The following is a 23,879-nucleotide window of genomic DNA, read 5'->3' on the forward strand; positions in this document are numbered from 1 at the left end:
GACGATATAGATCAAGTTGTTGAAGCTAGGTCCAAGAAACAGCAGTCAGAGGTTATAAGAGAATTTAAAAGATTTCATTGAATCCAGGGAAAAATTTAAGATTGTGGGTTTAATCTAAAATTAATATAAATTAATGTTATTCAGTTAATGGTCACACCTTAGGGGCATTTTCTTTCTATTTTAGTTTGGAAATACATTCATATTCATATTTTAATGATTTTATGTATAGAAATTATTTCTATTTATAGATTTATACGATTTGTTAGATTAATTATAAAAAATACTTCCACAGGGTTTATATGAATGTTTCGGAAATGTCCTATGATCAATACTTTAAAATAAAAGAACAAATCACTTTTTTTTTATTGCAAATATATTGTAATAGTTGAAATGTTTTACATGATATCACTCAGAAAATGTATTCCTCTAAGCCTTCTCTATGAATGTCTGTCATGAATACATGTTCAACTATGCAGCGAAGTGAATAATAAATGCTTTTGAAGACATGTCATCAAGTTCTTTCAATTTATTTCACATGAATCTGTTTTTCCATGTGTTCATAAATCATCATCCCACACGCTGCGGTATATATCATAGCAACGCCTACAAGCCTTTTATAGACGTGCCAACGAGTGACATCACAGGTGGGAGTGTCCAGCCAGATGCATGATGGGTAGACGATCAGCCTACCGCACCGTGAAGGTTGGTTGTTGCTAACCGACGTCACACCTGGTGGTTCAATAGGGTTCCTCTAGGTTCAGGCTGTGGTGACACATGGGGTTCACCCACTCACAGCCAGAAGATCTCACCATGCCTTATAGCAGTGGTTCTCTAACTTTTCTACTAGTTTACCGACCCGTAAGATATATATTTATATTTTTTATATTTATCCCCTTCGCCGGCACAAAATCTTTTTGGGGAAAAAAGAATAAAATTAACATAAATAATGTATGTGTGTTCTATTTGGCAGTGTGAACATGAATATTAAAAGGGTGCAAATACTCAATTTAGTGAGAAACATGGGCCTGTGCTTCATGCAACTTTTGGCTAATTTCTCCCCACAAAAGAAGCCCAACGCCAGGGGAGGGTCAGAGCAGGTAGAGGTGAATTCCTCCTGAAACTGACAACATTTTGGTGTTTCTGGATGCGCTATCTTTTTCACAGATTCTCCTTTCTCGTGTTTTCAGATTTAAATTTCAACCACAAAAAAAAGAGTTAGCTTTTTTAAAAATCTTCTGAGGACTCCTTGCATTACTCCAAAGTACCCCTAGGGGTACGCGTACCCCCATTTGAGAACCACTGGCTGATCGCAGGGATAGAGTCACCATTACATCACTAACACGTGCTGTACCCGGACGTCCCAGGGCAGAGGGAGTATCTTGCAGAGCCGTTGTTGCTGAGTCATAAATAAGAAAGTTTAATATTTATATTATTTATGTACAATTGCATCTTATCTTCAGTATATCACAGTACACGCCCCTACGCGGCCCTCAGCCACTCGTTAAAAGAGCTTTGACCGCAAGACAAATATACATAAGGTCCACATGCAAGGCTTCCTCGAGTCACTCCAGTCCAGACCCCCGCGCGTCCTGGGGGGTCCAGACCTCGGGGTCCTAGGGGGTTCAGACACACTGCCGCAGGGTCCCGGGTCAACAACAGGGGGTGTTGGCGAGGCGGTGGAGCCAGGGGGCGGGACAGTCCTGAAGGTCAGTGGAGCGTCTCTGAAGGTCAGTGGTGGGTCTCTGAGGGTCAGTGGTGGGTCTGAAGGTCAGTGGAGCGTCTCTGAAGGTCGGTGTGGGTCTCTGGAGGTCAGTGATGGGTCTGAAGGTCAGTGGTGGGTCTCTGAGGGTCAGTGAAGGTCAGTGGTGGGTCTCTGAGGGTTAGTGGTTGGTCTCTGAAGGTCAGTGGTGGGTCTGAAGGTCAGTGATGGGTCTCTGAGGGTCAGTGAGGGTCAGTGTCCCTGAAAGTCAGTGGTGTGTCTGAGGGTCAGTAGTGCGTCTGAAGGTAAGTGGTGGGTCTGAAGGTCAGTGGTGGGTCTGAAGGTCAGTCTAGGGTCTCTGAGGGTCAGTGGTGGGTCTGAAGGTCAGTCTAGGATCTCTGAGGGTCAGTGGTGGGTCTCCAGCTCCAGGATGGTCCACTCCCCCTGCGGTGAGGCCGCGTCCTCGGGGGAGTAGCTGGTGACCGTGATGCTGCTGGGGGAGTCGTCGGCGGGGGGGGAGATGAGCTCCGCCCAGCGCTGGAAGCACTCCTTCTCTGGGGAAGGGGCTTGGCACACCGCCGCGGGCCCGTCGCGTGCCAGAGACAGCGTCTGCTTGATGAGGTACTGGGCGAGGTTCAGCTCCTCAGGGACCGGGTTCATCACGCCAAGACTGGACTCCTGCTCCGACAGGAGCTGGTGAAGGAGGGACCAATCCCGCTCGGCGAACTCCTCCTCCTCCTGCTCCTCCTTTTCCTCCTCTTCTTCTTGCTCCTCCTCTTCACCCCCCTGCGGTGCGTCCGTGCCCCCAGGGTCCAGACCCCGGAGCTCGTATATGGGGGACAGGGCGTGGGGCGGGGGTCTGTCCCGGGCCGTTCCACTGTCCTCCTCTGAGCCACAACTTGTGTCTCCTAGGAGACACCAACAACACGCTAAATGACAACATGATTCATTCCTCCCGGGGGTGTTTTCAAATTCATTTATTCATTCAGAGGTCATTCTGAGAGGTGGTGACAGATTAAAGAAAGGCTGAAACGTGTGTGTGTACCGCTACCCAGAATGCATCGCTGTGCATCGTGATGGCTTCCCATGTTTCAACACGGTAAACATGCGGTGCCATCGCCCCGGTTCCCCTACGTTCCCTGGCCCTGGGGGGGTTTAGAACCCTCTCTCTGAGCGACACAACGTACCACTGGTCATGCAAGGCAGAGATCCAGGTTTCATCAGCGTAAAAAACAAAACCTGACAAATGATATAAACACAGAGCAAACGGACCGGGAGAAGCCACAGGTACAGAGAGCAGAACACTGAGCTGTTTGTACACGCTGGGGGTGGACCTTGTGGAACAGGAGACCGGGAGTGAGATCTACGTTCACCCCCTGGACAGACAGCACACAACATCCTCACAGTACGGACGTGATCGGCTGCATGTGGTGCGGAGACGAGAGGAACGCCGGAGCACAGATCCTAACACTGAGCGGAGACCAGGAGACTCCAGCGAACAGAGAAACACTGGACTAGGTCACCACGGCTACACACAGCGGTGGGGGGGGGGGGGGGGGGGCACATGGAGGGAGAACAAAAAGAATGAGGAGGAGGGTGGAATGGACGGCGGCTGAGACTAGCATGCAGGTCAGAGCGTCGCTAGAACTGAAGAGTTCTGGGAGGGGAGGGGTCTGATTTGAGCGTTCTGAGAGGGGAGGAGTATAACTGGAGGGGAGGGGTCTGATTTGAACGTTCTGAGAGGGGAGGAGTATTACTGGAGGGGAGGGGTCTGATTGGAGCGTTCCCACGTCACTCAGAAGGTGATGGAGAGTTTTAAATTTGATAAGAGTATTAAGTTAGGTAAACTGGTTCTCTGGGATTAGGGGGCGGGGTCTGGGGTTAGGGAGCAGGATCTGGGGTTAGGGGGCGGGGTCTGGGATTAGGGGGTGGGGTTAGTTGGCAGGGTCTGGGATTAGGGGGCGGGTTCTGGGGTTAGAGGGTGGGGTCTGGGTCTCTATGGTTGGCGGGGGGTCCTGAGGGATCATACTTTACCTGCGGGGGCTGGTGGTTCCTGAGCGGCAGAGTTCTGGCGGGCCGGCGCCGCGTCACTCAAGTCCAGACGCAGCCCGGACCGGTGGGCGTCGCCCGGCCCGGACCTGTGGGTGTCACCCGGCCGCAAGTCCAGGTGGCAGGGCCGCTCCTGGGGGGGGGCATCGGCCTCCTCCTCCTCCTGCGGGGCATCGGGGGGGTCGGGCGAGGGGGCGTCCCCCTCGAAGACGTCAGTGGCGGCCGCGGCGTCGCCCCCGTTCTCCTGCGGCGGCGGTGGCGGCGCGGACGAGGAGGCGGAGTCGGGCTCCTCCGAGCCAAGCTCCTCCCACTCGTCCACCGAGAGCAGCACGGAGCGCCGGAACCCGGAGGAGGAGGGGGGGGGGGGCGGGGGGCGCGTTCTCCTGCTCGCCGCCGTCGTCGTCGAACGCCAGGTTGACGATCCCCTGGAAGTGGGCGGGGGGGTCGGCCGGGGCGGTGGGCGGAGCCACCCCCCCCGGGATCACCTCCACCTCAGAGCGCTCCTCGTCTTCCTCCGTCTCCTCCTCCTCTTCGTCAGAGGAGGGCGGGGTCTGGCTCTTCAGCGTGAGGGAGGCGGCGGGCTCCTCCCCCTCCTCCTCCTCCTTTTCCTCCCCCTCCTCCTCCTCCTCCTCCTCCCCCTCCTCCTCCCCGCCGCGGGCCAGCAGCTCGTCCCGGTGCAGCCAGGAGTGCGGCCGCCTCCTCCCGGGCTCCTCCTCGCTGGTGGTCTCCGCCCCCTCGCGGCCGCGCAGACGCACCTCCACCCGCAGCCCGGTGCCGGCGTCGTACACCTTCAGCTCCTCGGGCGTGCTGGTGTCGCTGCTGCTCCGCCCCAGGAAGTCCGAGCAGCGCATGGTGCCGCACTTGGAGGCCCCGCCCCCTGCGCCGTCCCCGGCCCCGCCCCTCCCGTGGGAGCAGTCGTCGTCCTGGGAGCCCCCCGCGTCGTAGTCCTCAGAGCGCGGCTTGATGTCGTCCGACGAGGTGCTGTTGCTGCCTGTCTCCGACTCGGGGGTCGCCTGAAGGTGGGCCCCGCCCCCGCCGCCGCCCCACGCGTCCTCCAGGGGGGTGTCGCCGCCGCAGGGCGTGTCCACCGGCCCGGGGGTCGGGGCGGAGCTCTGGGGGGGGTCTCGTGCCTCTCCCGGGTCCGGACCTTCTGCTGGTGGGGGTCCGGTCTGAGGCCCCGCCCCCACGGGGTCTCCCGCGGAGCCTCGGGTCTTGTGGGGCGAGCGACGAGGGCTGGAACTCAGCGGGAGGCAGAGCCCACCCCCGACGGCGCTGCTGCCGGCATGTGCTGCGTTCTGATTGGCCGACGCTGGTGACCCGGCCTCCTCTTTGGCTCCTGGCTTCTTGGAGGAGGAGCCGGCGCTCTTGGCTCCGCCTCCAGCCCTGGGGGGGGTGTGAGGGGCAGTCTGGGAGCGGGGTCCCGGTCGGGGACCCGGTCGGGGGGAGCTGGACGGCGGCTTGGGGGTCAGGCTGGGGGTCTTGGAGGGTTTAGAGCCGGTCTTCTCGAGGGGTTTGGTCTTCTTTTTGATTGGTTCAGCTGCTGTGGGAGGGAGCCCTGCCTCCTTAGGCTCCTCCCTCTTGAAGGAGGCGGTCTTCTTCACGGTCCCGGGTCTTGAACCTGGAAACAAGGCGGACGTTACGGTCGGGAGCGCTGAACTGGGATTGAACAGTTTGATCATGGAATTATTATTTTCTTTTTTTAAATTATTTATTTGGTCTGAATAACACAGAATGAATAAAAAGTTATGAATGAAAAGTTTATTTTCTTCCTGCCTTCAAAAAGTGTGCAGGTTTGTAACGCACACAAAACAACATGATGCCAACATATGACGTCTAATGCAGAGGTCATCTCAACATTACATTCATCATGTTAACATGGTGAATGTAATGTTAACATGATGAATGATGAACATGATCAACATTACATTCATAATGTTTTTATTTTGATTGGCGTCTCACCGCTGGGCTCAGGGGGTCCGGCCCCGCCGCGGCTCCTGGGCTCTGGTCTGGCGGCTCCAGAGGTCTTCTGGGCCGGGCCGGCCTTACTGGTCTTACTGGTCTCTCTGGGGGAGGGCTTGTTGGTCGGACTGGGAGAATATCAGGGGGACGTATGATTATGAATATTAAACAACACATGAACTCACACACACAATAAACCCCTCCCACTCCCCCATAAACCCCTCCCACTCCCCTATAAACCCCTCCCACTCAGGAGTTACTGAGGCTCCGCCCCCCCACTGGGAGGGCCTCAATCTCACACATTACTATACACAACAAAATCTTTTAGTGTTACAGTGCCAGCAGGGAGTTTCTACTGTAAGATTTAATGCAGGAGGAGGAGGAGGAGGAGGAGGAAGAACAGGAGGAGGCTGACCTGCTGGTCTTGGCTGGGTCCGGTTTCTGGACTGCTTTGGTCCCAGAGGGTTTGCTCACCAGCTTGGTCGGGTGTTTGGGTTTTGAACCTGCTTAGAAAAGCATGATTTTATCAATGTATTTATTAAGATGGACTGAAGTTGCTCCCAGAAAACGCTTGAGGTGATTCTACATGATTCTACATCTACATGTGATTCTACATGTGTGTCTCTGTTGTGTATAAACAAACACAACAAAACAATGAATAGACTACCATTCTCCATCCTATTCCTACTAGGTTAAGCCTCTAACAGAGAAGGATGACCCATGCTACCCCGCACCCCCCCCCCCCCCCCCACACACACACACACACACACACACACACACACACACACAAACGTCTAGCCATTAGCACTAAAGGTTTTCCATTAAAAAGCTTTCAATAAAAAGGCTTTAAGTGCTAGCTTTGACACTGTAGGACCTCTGACCCCCTGCTCAGACGCTTTTAGCACCAGCATCAACACGGCTAGAAGAGCACCAACATGGCTAGCAGAGCGCTAACATGGCTAGCAGAGCGCCAACACGGCTAACAGAGCGCCAACACGGCTAACAGAGCGCTAACACGGCTAGCAGAGCGCTAACACGGCTAGCAGAGCGCTAACACGGCTAGCAGAGCACCAACACGGCTAGCAGAGCACCAACACGGCTAGCAGAGCCTCAACACGGCTAGCAGAGCGCCAATCACTGGGAGCACTCTGGGAGCAGTGGTCCAGAGATCACTGGGATCTAGATACTTCCTAAACCCCTCCCACTCCCCATAAACCCCTCCCACTTAACATAAACCCCTCCCACTGGTTGGCTTGACCAGTATTACAGTGGGAACGCATGAATGAATGAGTGAATAATGACGAATAATTCACGTCCTCCGTTATGTAGAACGCTTCAGAAGCTTCCAGAACGGACACTGGCGTCTCTACGGAGACGGACAGGAAGTGCGTACCTGGGGCAGGAAGGCTGTTGGGCGGGCTGGCGGCGGTGTCCGGCGAGGCGCTGCCCGACGTGGAGGTCCCCGGCCGGGCGTGGCCGCTAGCTGCGCCACCGTTAGCCACGCCGCCGTTAGCTCGCGCCGCGCCGCTCCGGGGCCCAGCCTTGGCGTGTCCGGCCGTGGACCAGGTGGGCCGGGCCCCGGGGGCCGCTCTCTTCTCCGGGTCCTTGGGGCCTGCCGCTGACCCGCGGGTCCCGTTAGCGGTGGCCGCGTTGACATTAGCTCCGTTAGCGTTAGCGGCGTCCCGTCTGGAGGCGGGGCTGCCAGCGGGGGCGGTACCGTTGAGCAGGGGCGAGCCCATGGTGCCGGGCTTGGTCCGGGGCGCCGCGGCGCGGGGCTTGGTGCTCTTGGCTCCGCGGGGGGCGGGGCCGTCTCCCGGCTTGCTGTCCGTGGCCAGGCCGTCCGACTTCATGGCAGCCGGTGGTGGGCGGCGGGCGGGGGGCCGCGGGGAGCTGGGGGTCCACGTCACAAGGGGGGCCTCAGACAAGGAGGAAGGGGGGCATCTCTGTACCCTTGGCTGCAGAGGAGAAGAGAGTGTCAGGTAACCCATAGCAACCATCAGCATCAGTACCGCACACCCGGCAGACTGAGTGCAGAGCTGTGGCCGGTCAGAGCCACGTCTCACAGGAGAACTAGAGACTCCACCAGACTGGTGGAATAATCCATATGTTGTTTCCTTTTCATCATCTAAAGCTTTGTCTCCTACTCCCTGTATTGTCTGGCCACCCTACCTCTTTCTGGTGTCATCTAACGTTAACTTTTGTGTTGTAAGTTGCCTTGGATATAAGCGTCTGCAAAATGCCCTGAACGTAAATGTAAATGTTTCGTAGCGCATCGAGTCAGAACGATCAAAGGACAGAGGTGTACGTTCTGGTGAACAATGCATACAGTTGCAATGTTATTGACCAATCCGGATCAGGTATTCCACAATGTTTACATTTAGATTTAGGACGCTTTTATCCAAAGCGAGTTACAATAAGTACATTTGTCAGAAGAAGAGAAACAACAATATATCGCTGTTGATACAGTAAGGATGTTCAAGTGCCAAGCACCAACAATCACTAGGTTAACCCATTCCCTGTATACAACACAGATAGCTAGGATAAGATGCTACACAATGCTATACAAAGTTATATTTTTACAATAAGTGTGTACATTAAGTCTACACACATATTGTACATATTGTAACACGCTTTATCTCCGGTGTTTATATCTTACATTGTACAAGTATTTAAGACGTTATATATCGGCACACATCTCTATACCTCATGGTCTGAGGAACACTTGGCTGTGTGGACACATGAGGATGAACCAGTTACCTGTGAGCTGGTGAAAACTGGTTTCTTCCCGAGGCGTCGGTTGTCTCCTTTATCAAGAGCAGCTTCGGAGGAAAACACAAACAGGGAGAAATTAAACTGTGGCATCGTTTTATTTGGATCATCCCTGGGGGTGGTTATCACAGGGTAATGCACGATACGATACGCGACACATAGCCCGCGATACCGATAATATTGCAATACATCGATTCTACAGTGATATTTTTTCCCACCCCTAATCATTCCTCCCTCAATGTCATATCTCTCCTATCCTTACCCTTACCCCCCCCCCCTAGAGGCTGAAGATCTGGATCTGAATTCTCACTGGATCATTCCTCCCTCGATGTCACATCCCTCTCCCCCTCCTCCTCCTCATCCCCCCCCCCCCCCCGCCGATCAACAGTAAACAGACACAGAGCAGCTGAGAACCTGCTGGCCACCAACATCTGCTCAGCAACACAATCACACATCTGTTCACCTCACAGCCAATGGACAACAGACAGGGCCCTGGTGTGTGTGTGTGTGTGTGTGTGTGTGTGTGTGTGTGTGTGTGTGTGTGTGTGTGTGTGTGTGACATTCTGTGGCATGTGTGCTTGTGTGTGTATACGCCTGTGCACATATGTGTGTGTGACTGTTTTTCTGTAGTGTGTGTGTGTGTGTATATTTCTGTGCGTGGATGTGTATGCATGTGCGTGTGATGTTCTGTAGTGTGCGTGTGTGTGTATGTGCGTGTGGTTCTGTGGCATGTATGTATGTGCACGTGTGTCTGTTCTGTAGTGTGTGTGTGGGACTCCTCTCCGCTCCATTGTCTGTGCGCTGCAGCACACGGTGAGGCACGTACGTGCAACAGCGCAGCAGGAATTCATTATTCACGCACTGCACACATCCTCTCTGCTCCGCCGTCCTCCCGCACATCCACCCCCCCGCCCGTCACCACATAATGGGTACAGAACTGATAAATGGTAAAGAGGTTCTGCATTCATACCGCGCTTTTCTAACCAGTGGCCACTCAAAGCGCTTTTACAAAACTGCCTCACATTCACCCGTTCATGCACACATTGACACACCGACGGCGGAGTCAGCCACGCAGGGCGACAGCCAGGGTCAGGGTGAGGCGTCTCGCTTGGGGACACCTCGACACTTAGCTAGGAGGAGCCGAACCAGCAACCTTCCGGTTACCGGCCGATCCGCTCTACCTCCTGAGCCACATGCTGCCCCCATAACGAGACCAGACACACAGCCTCGCGGCCTCCACCCTCACATCCACCCCTAGAGCACCGTCCGGCAAACTGAGGAATCAACCAGGAACACAATGAGGGGATTACCGACAACACGGCTATAAAAAGACCAGCTCCCTCCAAGACCACAACATACGCTACGCCCCCTCCTCCCCTCCACCTCCTGACGGTGGTGCACCATCTCATCTCCATCATTCACAGCAAGCCCGGCAGAGGACACGCACACACACACACACACACACACACACACACACACACACACACACACACACACACACACACACACACACACACACACACACACACACACACACACACACACACACACACACACACACACACAGGGAACCACCGCCATATCCAACCCAGAGGCTTACCTTATGGGGGCAAAGCTCGGGTACACCCCCACCCAACGACGACGCCCCCCACCAAACGACACCCACCTTCCAGCAGCAGGTCCCTGTGGCGCGGCAACAGGACCTCCCATCCCTGCGTGTGGCGGACGGCGAAGAACGACTGACGGAGGAAGAGCCAGAGACGAGCGCGCAGAGACGAGAGCTCCGCTCGCAGCGGCTGGGAGGGAGAGGGGGAGGGAGGGAGGGAGGGAGGAGGGGGAGGGAGAGAGAGGGAGCGAGCGAAAGGGAGCGAGCAAGCGAGAGCGGCAGGGAGGGAGAGAGAGAGAGAGAAAGAGAGAGAGAGAGCGGCATACAGAGAGAGGGAGGGAGGGAGGATGAAAAAAAAGAAAAACAGAGTGCGCCCAGGAACGGCGAATCAGCAGCTGCCTTAAGAACGGTCACCATGGCAACGGACACACCCCCCACCTCCTCCCTCCCTCCCTCCCCAGCAGGCTCCCCCTGAGCTCTGAATCAGTGATGTCATCAGCAGAGGCCAACCCCTGCCTATCACTCTCTCCCTCTACTTGTAATGCTCTCTCTCTCCCTCTCTCGCTCCCTCTACTTGTCATGTTTTCTCTCCCTCTGCTTGTCATTCTCTCTCTCTCTCTCTCTCTCCCATGGCTCTCTCTCTGCGTGTGCAGGAGAGGGAGAGGTCAGATTAGCGCTGGACAGACGGCCCTAGGGACGGACGCCCGCCCTAGTGTCCCTCAGGCTAATCCCGTGGCTGGACGCTCCAGTAACTCCCGCTGTCATCGGCGCTGCCCCAGCCAGAGAGGCTGCTGGGTAAACAGCTAATCTGTTGAACCCGTGGCCTCGTGCATCGGTGTGTGGGTTGATGGTTATTGTGCTGCAGTTGGAGTGACTTTATTACTGTTCTATCTATTATGTTTACAATTGCCAATCAATAATCAAGTGACCTTAAGTCTCAGTGGATCTGAATTCTCAGTGGAGCTGAAGGGAATCTGAATTCTTGGTGGATACGGGAGTATTCCCTGGTTGGTGCAGGTACCTCCACCTCCTCTGTGTGGGGCCCGTTCTCCTCCTCTGGCGGGGGCCCCTGCTCCTCCTCTGTGGGGGGCCCCTGCTCCTCCTTCTGCAGAGCGTCCACGGCGGAGAACAGGGAGCAGCAGTTCTCCACGTTGACTCCTTCTCTGACCGCCGCGCACAGCTTCTTGAGCAGGGCCGGCTCCCTGGTCACCTCCTCCTGCTGAGGAGGAGTCAGAGGTGTCAGCACCTCCTGCTACACACACAGAGGAGTCAGCACCTCCTCCTGCTGCACAGAGGAGTCAGAGGGTTCAGCTCCTCCTGCTACACACACACACACACACACACACACACACACACAGACACACAGACACACACAGTGTCTCTGTACTGCCTAACCCCACCTTCCCCCAGTGGGGGTCTCACCCGGAGCAGGCTGAGGAAGGCGGGGCTGTGGACCACGAGGGGGAGGTTCTGGACGATGACAGACAGGCTCTCCTCCTGCAGCTCATTGGCCAGACTCAGCACCTGCTTGGCCCACTTCACCTCGGGCAGGCAGCCAATCAGCTGCTCTGTGGCACAGAGCACGCTCACCGAGCTGTCGACCGTCTGGGGAGCAACAACACACACAGACACACACACTGTTATGAAGAGAGAGAGAGAGAGAGAGAGAGAGAGAGAGAGAGAGAGAGAGAGAGAGAGAGAGAGAGAGAGAGAGAGAGAGAGAGAGAGAGAGAGAGAGAGAGAGAGAGAGAGAGAGAGAGAGAGAGAAGAGAGAGAGAGAGAGAGAGCAGAAGCTCTGTTCTAAATGACAAGTGTGCATTCACAATCTAATAACAACGGTAATTGGATGATATGTTCCTCTGCTTCCTGGAGAGGGTGAGGAGTTAGGAGTTACAGAGGAGGTCTGGGTAGAAGGGGGCGGAGTTACAGAGGAGGTCTGGGATTAAAGATGAGGTCTGAAAATGGGGGGGCGGGGTTACAGAGGAACAGGGGGTCACATGATGGCGCAGAGGGAACCCACCATGGCGGAGGCCACGTCACTGAGACACGCCCGCTGGAGCTCCACCGACAGCAGGGAGAAGTTCCTCTCGGCCCAGCTCTTTATGAAGTGCTCCGCCACCCACCTGGGGAGAACATCACAGCATCACCTACTGAGGAGTCAGACGGACCACAGACCAGACCTTCTGGACCTGCAGTCAGACGGACCACAGACCAGACCTTCTGGACCTGCAGTCAGGCGCAGTGCTGAAGTCGTCGGCAGTCTGGGTTCTGAGTCCGAACCTCCAACTGCTCTTGGCTTTAAACCACAGCCTGTTAACCTGAATACTGATGTGACTCGATGTGATTCATCTTGAGAAATCTGCTGCTGGACTGTATATTTATGTAATATTTATGAAAAAGCAGCCGTTATTGATTCAACACAGCTATAGAATATTTCATGTTTATATTCCTCATTGATTTCTGCGTGTCCGTGGTGACAGCTTGAAAACAGAACTACTGTGTGACTCTGAAAGAGAAGCAGCTACCAAGGAGATGATTACAGGGAAGGGGATTTATTACAGTGGTAGTCTCAATACAGCGAGGAGGATGGAGGAGAGAGAGGAGGAGAGGAGAGGAGAGGGGAGAGGAGAGGAGGAGAGGAGAGGGGAGGAGAGAGGATAGGAGGCGAGAGGAGAGGAGAAGAGAGAGGAGGAGGGGAGGAGAGAGAGGAGGAGGAGATGTGCCAGTTCTTGATAGTGGAATGAGAAGATCTAATGTGTAGCTTGCACTCTATCTTGATAAATGAAGAGACGGTGGTTCTCTCACCTCCTGCAGGTGGCGTGCAGCTTGAGGAGACCCAGAGCGCTGGTGAGGGACAGACACTCCACGATGCTCTTCTGCACCCCGTCCACCACCTAGAACAGAGCCAGAACCATCGAGGAACCATCACACAACCATCACAGTACCATCATACCATCACACAACCAGGGTATGGGACTGGTCTAGATCTACTGGTAGAGCACGGCATTAACCCTGTCAGGGTTAGGGGTTTGAATCCCATCCAGAGACTTTGCATAAAGAATGTAAAGTTTAGGTTCTTGGCAGCTGATGGTGACCAGTTAAGTTAAGACGTTTAAACAGAAGACCCCTCAAGTTCCTCTTGAGAGGACTCCAACTGACCCCATGACCTCATAACCCCAGGCTGACCTCATAACCCCGGGCTGACCCCATGACCCCGGGCTGACCTTGGGGAAGAAGCGGCAGTAGTCTCGGGTCAGGACCATCTCCACCACCTCCTTCAGCCCCTCCAGGCCCAACATGTCCGCCGCCAGCATCACCTGACTGGGGGGGCAACACGACTTTATCAGCACAAGCCTTCATCACAGTGACGTTAGACCACCCCCCTTCACCCAACTCGCGGTCGGAACCAAGATGGCCGCCCGGCGAGCGGTTACAATGGGGGGGTGGGAGGGGCAGTACCTGGCGCTGGCTCCGGGTGGGAGGTCGGCGATGGCGCCATACATGAACTGCAACAGGACCTCCATCTCCTCCGGGCCCAGCCTGGAGGGAGGAGGAGAGGACCACGTTACCACGGCAACGCAGAGCCCAGCAGAACTGCATCCGTGACAACGTCTGTGACAACGTCTGTGACAACGTCTGTGACGACGCCAGTGATGGTGGAGCGTCGGTGTAACGCCGCAGAAACATTAAAGAGACGACACCATAAGACGTTGCATGTTGTTCTGTGTTTTACCCCTGCAGCGTGATGTCCTGGGTGGAGCTCTCCATCCAGCTGCCACTCAGCATGGCCCTGAAGTACTGGGAGCGGGCGCACAGGATCGCCCTGGAAACACAACACAAACACAACACACATCAACACAACACACCACACCACACTACACTACACTACGTGCGACACGACACCGTCAACACAACACACAACAACACAACGCACGACAACACAAGACACCATCAACACAACAACACAACATACCGTCAACACAACACAACACAGTCAACACAACACTACACACCGTCAACACAACACAATGTACTCTGTAACAACCACACCACACTGTCTGTCAAAAGTGTAATGATTTGCAGATAGGTAATAATAAACGGTGTTTACATTGCTAAATTACATGGCCAGATATTTAACAATTATTCGCTGTATAATTATAATTATATAATCAGTTGTGAGTGAACTTTTGAACTGTCACAAAAAAAGAAGAAAAAAAAGGGGGCGGTGCCTCTTTATAATAAGAGCTGGATACAGATTGCAAGATCTGGAGAAGCTGGCACAGAACAGGACGAGGTGGAGAATATTAATAATAGATATTGTCAGTGGCCTATGCTCTTTATCGGAGCAACAGACGTAAGTAAGTAAGTAATATATTTATAATTTGAAACAGGAGCAGGAGTTCTGATGGACACATTATCGGTGAGTAAATAACCTTTTACTCAGAGTTAGCTTTTCGAACTGATTCAGAGCAGCACTAACATGTTGAACAGCTCAGCTGTGCATTCATATAAACATCACAACTGCTGCATGGTCTGTTTGGACGCATAGTCTCTCTCCCTCTGATGATTCCGTTGCATCCACAACATCTGCATCAATCGATGAAAGATTAGAGCATGAGTTACAGACAAACAGAAGAAACAACGAATAAGAAAGGCGTCATGAACGACTGCGTTACCGGAGAAAGAGTCTTTTTTTGCTTCATTTCACATCTAAAAAAGACTGGGACAAATGTAGTCGATCTGTGTTTAATTGAGAAAACAGGGAGTGGAAGAAGGGGACCCTATAATAAGTGTTACGAGAGTAGCATATGTGTGTGCGCGGGAATGGCAATGTGTGTGTGTGTGCGTGCGTGCGTGCGTGCGTGCGTGCGTGCGTGCGTGCGTGCGTGCGCGTGTGCGTGTCTCTCTCTCTTCCAGTAAGGAAGGCGGGGGGGAACATCTCAGCTCGATTTGAAACTTAGAACTAGCGCCGAATGCAGGGATAAGATGAAGTCGCTGGGGTGGGTGGAGCCCTCCGAAGATTGACGGGCCCCCTGATGGGGCCCGTAAGCGACTGGAATACCTGCTTATCGATAGTTATAAGTATAATATAAGTGTTTTGTATTAACAGAACAGAAGAGGTCGGGGGGGGTGGCCAGAGGAGAAACCGGAGGAAAGATCTGAGACGCTGGAGAGAATCTTCCACCCGAGACTCTATTACCTTCGAATGTTAGAAGATCCTTTTCCTCTGAGACAAACAAGATCTAGAAATCCCTACAGACAGTAAGTCAAAAATAACTATATGAGAACTAAACTACTTCTGGTCTTCATCTGGATTTCATAACAGATTTATGGCGTTAGAGGTGGTGTTGGAACTGTAAATAATTTTAATAAAAGCTTGAAAATATATTCAAAAAAAAATATTTAATATGAAATACATTCCCTTGAGCCACTTTGCAATTGTGTGTATTTTAATTCCCTTTAAGAATTTGGGTTTTATATATCTACTTATGTTTATAAGAATTTACTATTATTAAATGTATTTTTTTTATCTAAAGCAAAACAATCGTAACATAAAATTTCCTACAGGATTAAAATTCTAAATCAGAATAAATCTAAAGTGAGCTGGATATGTCAAATGTTGGTTTATTCAAACTTCACATGGAAAAGGCTCCTGAGATCTGACTGATGTAAAGGTTGAGGTGTTACGTCTAACCTTGAGTTACTGAGGTCAAGGTTGAGGTGTTACGTCTAACCCTGAGTTACTGAAGTAATTGTTGAGGTATTACATCTAACCTTGAGTTACTGAGGTCAAGGTTGAGGTGTTACGTCTAACCCCGAGTTTATTGTGTTACTTCCAGTAGGCAGTGAGCTCCCGAGTGGAGGATCCGAGATGATGGTAGGTTCTACACGTCCTGACTGAGTATTTGCAGTAACAGAAAGTAACTTGACTATTGTATGCATCACAGTGTTTATCTGGTAATCAAAAGATCATCTTAGGTTCTAATCAATAAGGAGATATGTATCCATATATTAATGTAAACTGCACCAAGAACATAAATTACAAATGTGTTGCAGATCAAGGACTTGCAACCTCAGAGCACCTCGACCCCCATGGCGACAGTGACCCTTGGGCTGACCCCTGACCTAAGGGAGACCCCTGGGCTGACCCCTGAGAGCAAGGAGACCCTAAACTCCTGGCCGACCCCTGAACCCAGGGTGACCTTGACCACTGGCCTGGAACCTTTACTGACCCAGCTTGTTGTGAAAGTCTCTGGTTTCCTCCTGCATGTTTTAACGTTAATGGTATTTTAAGGTCTCCATTAGCCAATGAGCCACTGGCCTCTAAAGTCCATAAGTCCATCGGGAAGCAACGATGCTAGGTTTTGATGGTACGATTTAACGTCTGAAAAAACATGTGAATTTGAAGTATTGTTCAGTTTTTGAAAGATTTGGCAATTCCAAATGTTTCTTTTTTTTATCCGATTCATCGATTAATTGAAAAAATATTAGACAGATTACTCGATTATTAAAATAATCATTAGTTGCAATTAAATTAAATTACACTCCGGGCTGGATTAGGCCCGCGGGCTGTACGTTTGACACCCCTGCTGTAGAATGTATTTTAACAGATTATATATATATTTTTTTTACTGCCTTGAGGTGACAAATAATGCATAAAGAAATAAAGAAAAACTTTTGACCCTGCGCTTGTACTACGCGCACTGAAGGGTGGGGAGGGGTCAATGTTTGATGCTCATCACAACAAGTCAGAGAATAAGAAGCGATGCTAGCGATGACTGACTGATCACAGAGTTTACAAAATGTTCCACAATGAAAAGGTCCAAGCCTGAATGATTGTATAGAAAATGTGCCACACATCGTGGTAATATATAACCGCTGCTCATACGGAGCTTCAGCCTCCACACACACCGTGGCACAGAAAGGATCAGGGAAGCCTTATCCTCTACCGTGCACCCTTGCGGGTAGGCGCCAGTTCTGCACCGCCCACTGCACAGTCTGGTGTCATGGAAGTAAAGTTTGAGCACAAACAAGCTGTTTCGCACACTTATTGAGGGGGGTTCTCGGTGGGTGCGAATACTCCCTCTGGATCGGACTTAGTTTCTAGCTTAGCAGACGTAAAACATGCATACATACGTCTAAAACAAACAGTCTAAAGCAAACGGAAAAGCATGATATCACCCCTTTAATTATTTAATTTAATCAAACAGTTGTCTTTGAATCAGTGTTGTATTGTACATTTCAAAACCTGAACACACTGTGGCTCAGAACGAAACATTTAAAACCCTGACTTTAGCTTGAGAACATATTGCATTGTCTGAGACGTTTCTCAGACAAAACTGCATTGCTGCAGTGGTGTTGCGACGACCACTCAGAGAGATTTCATAATGAATGCCTCACATTCTCCCACACAGACACAATCATACACGCAGACCCATTCACCCACACACATTCACCCACACACACATTCCCACGCCAAAACACTGCTCACTGAGGGGCTGCCTCTGTCTCCGGACAGACCAACACATTATGGATCTCTATAGAGGATACTGGAGCTGCTGCAGGTACCAGGGTACGAGAGTACAGGGGTACGAGGGTACAGGGGTACGAGGGTACAGGGGTACGAGGGTACGGGTGTACGAGCGTACGAGGGTACGGGGGTAGGGGGCGGAGGGGAGGAGGGCCAGAATTCGACTGAACAACCAGAGTAACGTCCCCTCCCTCTCAGCTCTCATCCTCCCTCCTTCTCTGCTCCCTCCTCCCTCCCTGCTCCCTCCCTTCCTCTCTGCTCCCTCCCTCCCTCTCTGCCCCCTCCCTCTCTGCTCCCTCCCTCCCTCCCTCTCTCCTCCCTCCCTCTCTCCTCCCTCCTCCCTCCCTCTCTGCTCCCTCCCTCCCTCCCTCCCAGCCCCCCCCAAAAAATAAAACTATTATATTGATATTTGGCACCAGTGTATCAATTCTCGATGATACATTGCCGTGTCGATATATTGTTCCGCCCCTATCAGACCCAGTGATGAGGGCGGGGCCTAACCTGTGACAGGGGAAGACGTGCCCGCCCACTCTGATGGTGATGTCACATTGCTCCGCCCTCCGGTACAGGGACAGCAGGTCAGAGCCCAGACCGCAGGCCGGCTCCAGACCACAGACACCTGGGGGCACACACACACACACACACACACACACACACAGAGACAATGACACACAGAGACACACACGCACACACACACACACACACACACAGAGGAGAGTTGGCCGTGGATCAAACATGAAGCCATTAGGTAAAATTAAAATGGAGGACATAAGAGTACAGATAGACAGACAGACAGGTGAGTCCAGGTACGTCTCCGACTGCTGATGGTCCGGTACCTGGTTCCGGGGGTCCGTCGGGGTCTGGTTCCCTACCAGGGGAGCTGGTCCTGGGGGGTCCGGGAGGTCCGGGGTCCGTCTCAGGACCAGGGGGGACCACCAGGCTCTGCTCTGAGGTGTACACCGTCCTGCAGGGACACACACAGAGGAGCAGTCAGGGTGAGGCGTCTCCCTCATGGACACCTCGACACTCAGCTAGGAGGAGCCGGGGATCGAACTAGCAACCTTCCGGTTACATGCCAACCCGCTCTACCTCCTGAGCCACATGCCGCCTATACCAAAGTCCCTCCATGAAGGCTCAGGTCCTCTGGATTTTCACATGAAGACCCCCCCTGCGAAGAAAAGCCAGGAGGAGGCGGGGGGCCAGACATACAGTTATAGCAACATAATCACATCATCGCTCAGTAATACGGTTATCTTATTGATTATTATGTTTTCTGGTGCAGGCTCTGCGTCTGAGCTCTTCAGTGGAAACACACACACACACACACACACACACACACACACACACACACACACACACACAATAGAATTGCTGGAATACATTCACGCTATCCAGTTATTCCTTCCATATGCAAATGAGGGCTTGTTTGCATGTGCTCAGTCTGACACGATATCCTGCCGTCCGGCTGCTAATTGCCAATTAGCGAGGCACAAACATGTTTAATGAGAAACAGAACTCGGGAGAAACCAGGAAGCTCCGTCTCCATGACATGGAATGGTTGATGGCTTACATGTTCAATAAATAATCTCTTCTTCCGTACCACCGCAACCTTGAAACGACGGTGGGTTTGTTTCTGAAGAGTTTCTAAACCACAGTGAGAGACAGCAGCTCCCAAAACACAGAGGCCAACTACTGTGTATATAGTGCCCTCTATCGGACATTAAGAGATACACCGGAAACAATACTTTATTTAATTAAGCATCTTACAGCGTCTTTACAAATACTGTGACTCTCTCTGTCCCTCTCTCTCCAACCCACCCCCCCACACAATATCAATTATATTTATTTATTTTTATATCTAACTCTTCTAACTTTTTAGATGGAATTTCTAATTATGTGCAATATTACTCACTTTCTATTGACTTTTGTTGACTTTTATTGACTTAGGATCTCCTCCTTGATGATTGAGTGCTTTCTTGCCCTCTGGGGGGCTAGGGTTAGGGGGCGTCACCAATACAAGGCCTGGGACTGTGATACAGAGCTCAACCAATCACATGTCTGGGACTCAAAGGCAGGTGTGATGTCATCGGTACCTGAGCAGGTGTGCAAGCTCTGCGGGGTCCAGGCCGGACACATGGACGTTCTCAACGTCTCCCTTGGGTCCAGGGAGGAGGTGGGGAGGGGCTGAAAGGAGGTGAGGAGCTCTGGCCAATAGCAGCGCTCTGTGAGCCTTCAGGGAACTCGGGCCGCTACACACACACACGTCAGACTCCAGCTCCTCCTGCAGCAGCCTGGAGGCACACACACACACACACACACACACACACACACACACACACACACACACACACACACACACACACACACACACACACACACACACACACACACACACACACACACTACTATTATACTACAATACTCTCTATACTCTACAGTACACTACAATACTCTTAAGTACACGTTACTATGATATACTACAGTACACATTACTATGATATACTACAGTGCTCATTACTATTATATACTACAGTACACATTACTATTATTTACTACTGTAATACAATACAGTACACATTACTATAGTATACTACAATACACTACAGTTAACTACTAAGTACCCTACTATTATAAACCACAAAAGACTACAATACCGTACTACATAAACCACTACAATAAACTACAATCTACAAACTACAATAATCTATTTATACTCATGTAACAAAAGGAGGGCAGCTCCTCTATTCAGTCCATCTCCTCACGTGATTGTTTTAATTGGATGTCGGCCGTGATGAACCATCTCTAGACCCTTATCCTGTGGTGATCTGACAGATAGCTGACCCAGATACAGCTCGCCTGCAGCCAGAACCAGCCAGGAGCAGCCAGAACCAGCCAGGACCCGCCAGGACCTGCCATGACCCGCCAGGACCAGCCAGGACCAGCCAGGACCAGCTAGAAACAGCCAGAACCAGCCAGGACCAGCCAGGACCAGCCAGGACCAGCCAGAACCAACCAGAACCAACCAGAATCAGCCAAAACCAGCTGAGACAAGCCAGAACAAAACAGAACCAGCCAGGAACAGCCAGAACCAGCCAGAACCAGTCAGTGCCACGGCTGACTAATCTAATAGGAATAATCAGCACTTTACTATCTGTGTTAAACCGTCACGTCGATATAAAGGAATATACACTAGACAGAATACATCTCTCCCAGTATGAGGGAACTGGACAGAATACATCTCTCCCAGTATGAAGGGACTGGACAGAATACATCTCTCCCAGTTTGTAGGAAGTATCCAAGGCGACTGAATTCACCCATGCAGTTATGAATCTTCACTTTTTCTCCAACCTAGCTGTGTTGTTTCAAACCCTGACCTTTGACCTGGTCTCAGGTGCGGTGACCTTACCTGAGGAGGTCTTGGGCCAGAGCAGCAGAAAGACATCTCTTCAACTGGGCTTTGTATTTTCTCTCTTTGGCTTGGAACTCCCTGGTAGCCTCCGAGGTTAGCATGGTCTCATCTCCGCCGCCCCAAGAGTGGTCCAAAGGTCAAGACACCAACCACCTGACCTGCGGCCACACCCCCGCCGAGATTTTGAGAAAGCCCGCCGTTCTAGACCGAGAGACAGATGACAGCGTGAACAAGCTTCACAACTCGTTTGAACAACACCTAGCATTCCTTCAATAGATCAGTGTGACCTATTGACAGACTTACCTGCATAGGGAGACAGGCAGGTGTGTAATTGCCTCGCCCTGATTGGCTCAAGATATGCAGCATGGCAGCCCTCATGCTGCCTTCACTACTACTACTAGTACTATGGCAAAGATGATCCTTTCCATTTGTGAACTGGAAATTACGAGTGCGTTGTGTTCAAGTGCTTTTGTTGTCGTAGTGAAATGAAACATGGCAGACCCACAGATCCTGACCTGTTACTGCTGAAAAGGTCAAAGGTTATCTCATCTCGGCAGCTTGTGTATCACGTCGGGTTTTGGTATTTACCATAATTTCCATATTACGTGAAGGCACCATCATGCCGCATTCATGTCACATGGGAGTGACCGTACTTACCAACGCCCGATTTATACAATCAGGACAGGGCATCTTTAAAATGCTATTACAGTCGGGAGTTTAGTTTCTTCATGTATGTTATTGTATGTTCTTATTCTACATATATGGATACACCTGACAAGGTGGTAAATAATTAAAAGACGTGAGGAGCACACAGAATGCTTACAGAAATTAACACCTGAAGTCAGCTGGTTCCCGCTGTTCAATGTTAATACTAATTAAATGCAGTTTGATCACTGGATAAAGCAGTAACATAGTTTGATCACTGGATAACCAGTAACACCTAGTTTGATCACTGGATAACCAGTAACATACAGTCTGATCACTGGATAATGCAGTAACATGCAGTTTGATCACTGGTTAACCAGTAACATACAGTTTGATCACTAGATAACCAGTAACATCGAGTTTGATCACTGGTTAACCAGTAACATACAGTTTGATCACTGGAGAACCAGTAGCATGCTGTTTAATCACTGGATAATTCAGTAACATGCTGTTTGATCACTGGATAATGCAATAACATGCTGTTTGATCACTGGATAATGCAGTAACATACAGTCTGATCACTGGATAATGCAGTAACATACAGATGATAGCATCCTGCCATCATCTGCGTTCCTCTCCTCTTCCAGGTTCCAGGTTATAATCGCCGTCGTATACAGAGATGCCGGTGGAGAAGGAGACCGGAGCCATTAAACGGGTGGTCTCCATCGCCGCATTTTCTGAATACTAAACGCTCACAAGTTACACCTGGGGATGCTTCCCACCGCCTCTGTTTACAATCCCAGTGGACTTGAACGCATCCAGGAGGATGTGAACACATCCCAGACGCTATTTGTTTTTACCTATGATGATTTAATACGAGTTAACGTTATTAATGTTGCAATGAAAATAGTCAGAATGAATCAAAACCAGTCAGGCATACCAGGTGAGTCGTTAGCCGGACGCCTTGTTCCTAACTGGGAGTCCGCCACCAGCTGTCACTGGTTTCTGTTGACATCAGCATCGCACGCTGTTCCGCATGTTGCATTCAAGTCATATGGGAGAATAGTGGTTCAGTATTTTATTACACGTCATCATCATCATCATCATCATCATGGTACAACACACATTCACATCGGCAGAACAATCGTTTGATGAACATGTATTTTCCTTTCTATCGGTATAGCTTAAAATCGGTGAGAATAATCATAAGTTCAACTACGATTGATTGAATTTAACGCTGGACTTCAGATGACGTCAGGTGTCCATTTTAGCGAATGCCCTTTTTGTGAGCTGTGACTCCGGTGATGCTGATGTATCAGCCGTCAGTCAGATGTATCCATGGGAACCACACCGAATGTCCAAGTTGCGATTACCAGTTGGATGTTGGTGTGTTGTGAACGTTAGTTCGAGGGGGCTGGTGTTTACGGTAACTCCATGTGGCTTGAACGCAGCAAGGCTGCGCATGCGCACTGATACCGGTCGAATCACGACGTCAGTGTCTCTCGCCTGCCGGACTGTGGTGTGTGCGTGTAATGTTCCATAATTCCCCGAGTTTCGTATTTTGAGCCGTATCTTTATAGATATGAAGGTCATAATCCAAATGTCCTGATTATCTAAACCTTGTCAATTTGTATAACTTAGGATGTACGATTCATGTGATTTCCTCCAACACATAGGTTTAAAGTCGATCAATATGCAACTATAGACCACTGTGAATTAAGCACTTTAAATGCACTGCGTCTTTGCACTAATTTTTTGTTTATTTAAGTCTCAGGTGACTTTTCTTGTGTTTCTCTTATAAACTGTATTATTTTATATTATTGCATTGTTGAAGGGAGCCTGAGACTCAAGCATTGCATTGCTGTTGCTTTAATTGTTGTAAGTATGACAAATAAACCATCTTGAAAAACAGCCACATCCTTTGTTTAAAAATGATCCATCTTAAAATGAAGGCATTAAAATTGACTACCGGTCCTTCAAATATTTCCATGAATATGACGTCCCTTGGAACAAAAATGACAACAATTATTGATCACCCGTTCCCTGCTGTGATGCTGTTGTGCAGCGTTAGTGACAGTAAAATAAGACTAAACCACAAAATTCACATTGATTTATTTTATTTATAAAATCGAATGAAGTAGATCTGGCTCAGTGAAACTTCAAAATGCAGTGGTCTAGGAAGAGATACAAAAACAATGTACAATATTCAACC

The 23,879-nt window shown here is 50.8% G+C and overlaps 1 protein-coding gene across 1 annotated transcript; it reads right to left on the minus strand.

Annotated features, from left to right (window-relative positions):
* Nucleotides 1–1,162: 1,162 nt before the first annotated feature.
* Nucleotides 1,163–22,691, minus strand: btbd8 (BTB domain containing 8). The gene is given in 20 exon segments (XM_084472477.1): nt 1,163–2,607; nt 3,734–4,107; nt 4,109–5,366; nt 5,708–5,835; nt 6,123–6,210; nt 7,101–7,662; nt 8,465–8,526; nt 10,143–10,272; nt 11,104–11,301; nt 11,505–11,687; nt 12,103–12,205; nt 12,888–12,976; nt 13,307–13,403; nt 13,542–13,622; nt 13,816–13,905; nt 18,115–18,232; nt 18,450–18,577; nt 19,707–19,904; nt 21,020–21,223; nt 22,608–22,691. Coding segments are annotated over 19 exon segments (4,494 nt in total). The 5' UTR covers nt 21,124–21,223; nt 22,608–22,691; the 3' UTR covers nt 1,163–2,104.
* Between the last annotated feature and the right edge of the window lie 1,188 nt (nt 22,692–23,879).

Source organism: Micromesistius poutassou (genome assembly GCF_964030765.1).
Source record: "Micromesistius poutassou genome assembly, chromosome: 9".
NCBI classification, from domain to species: domain Eukaryota; kingdom Metazoa; phylum Chordata; class Actinopteri; order Gadiformes; family Gadidae; genus Micromesistius; species Micromesistius poutassou.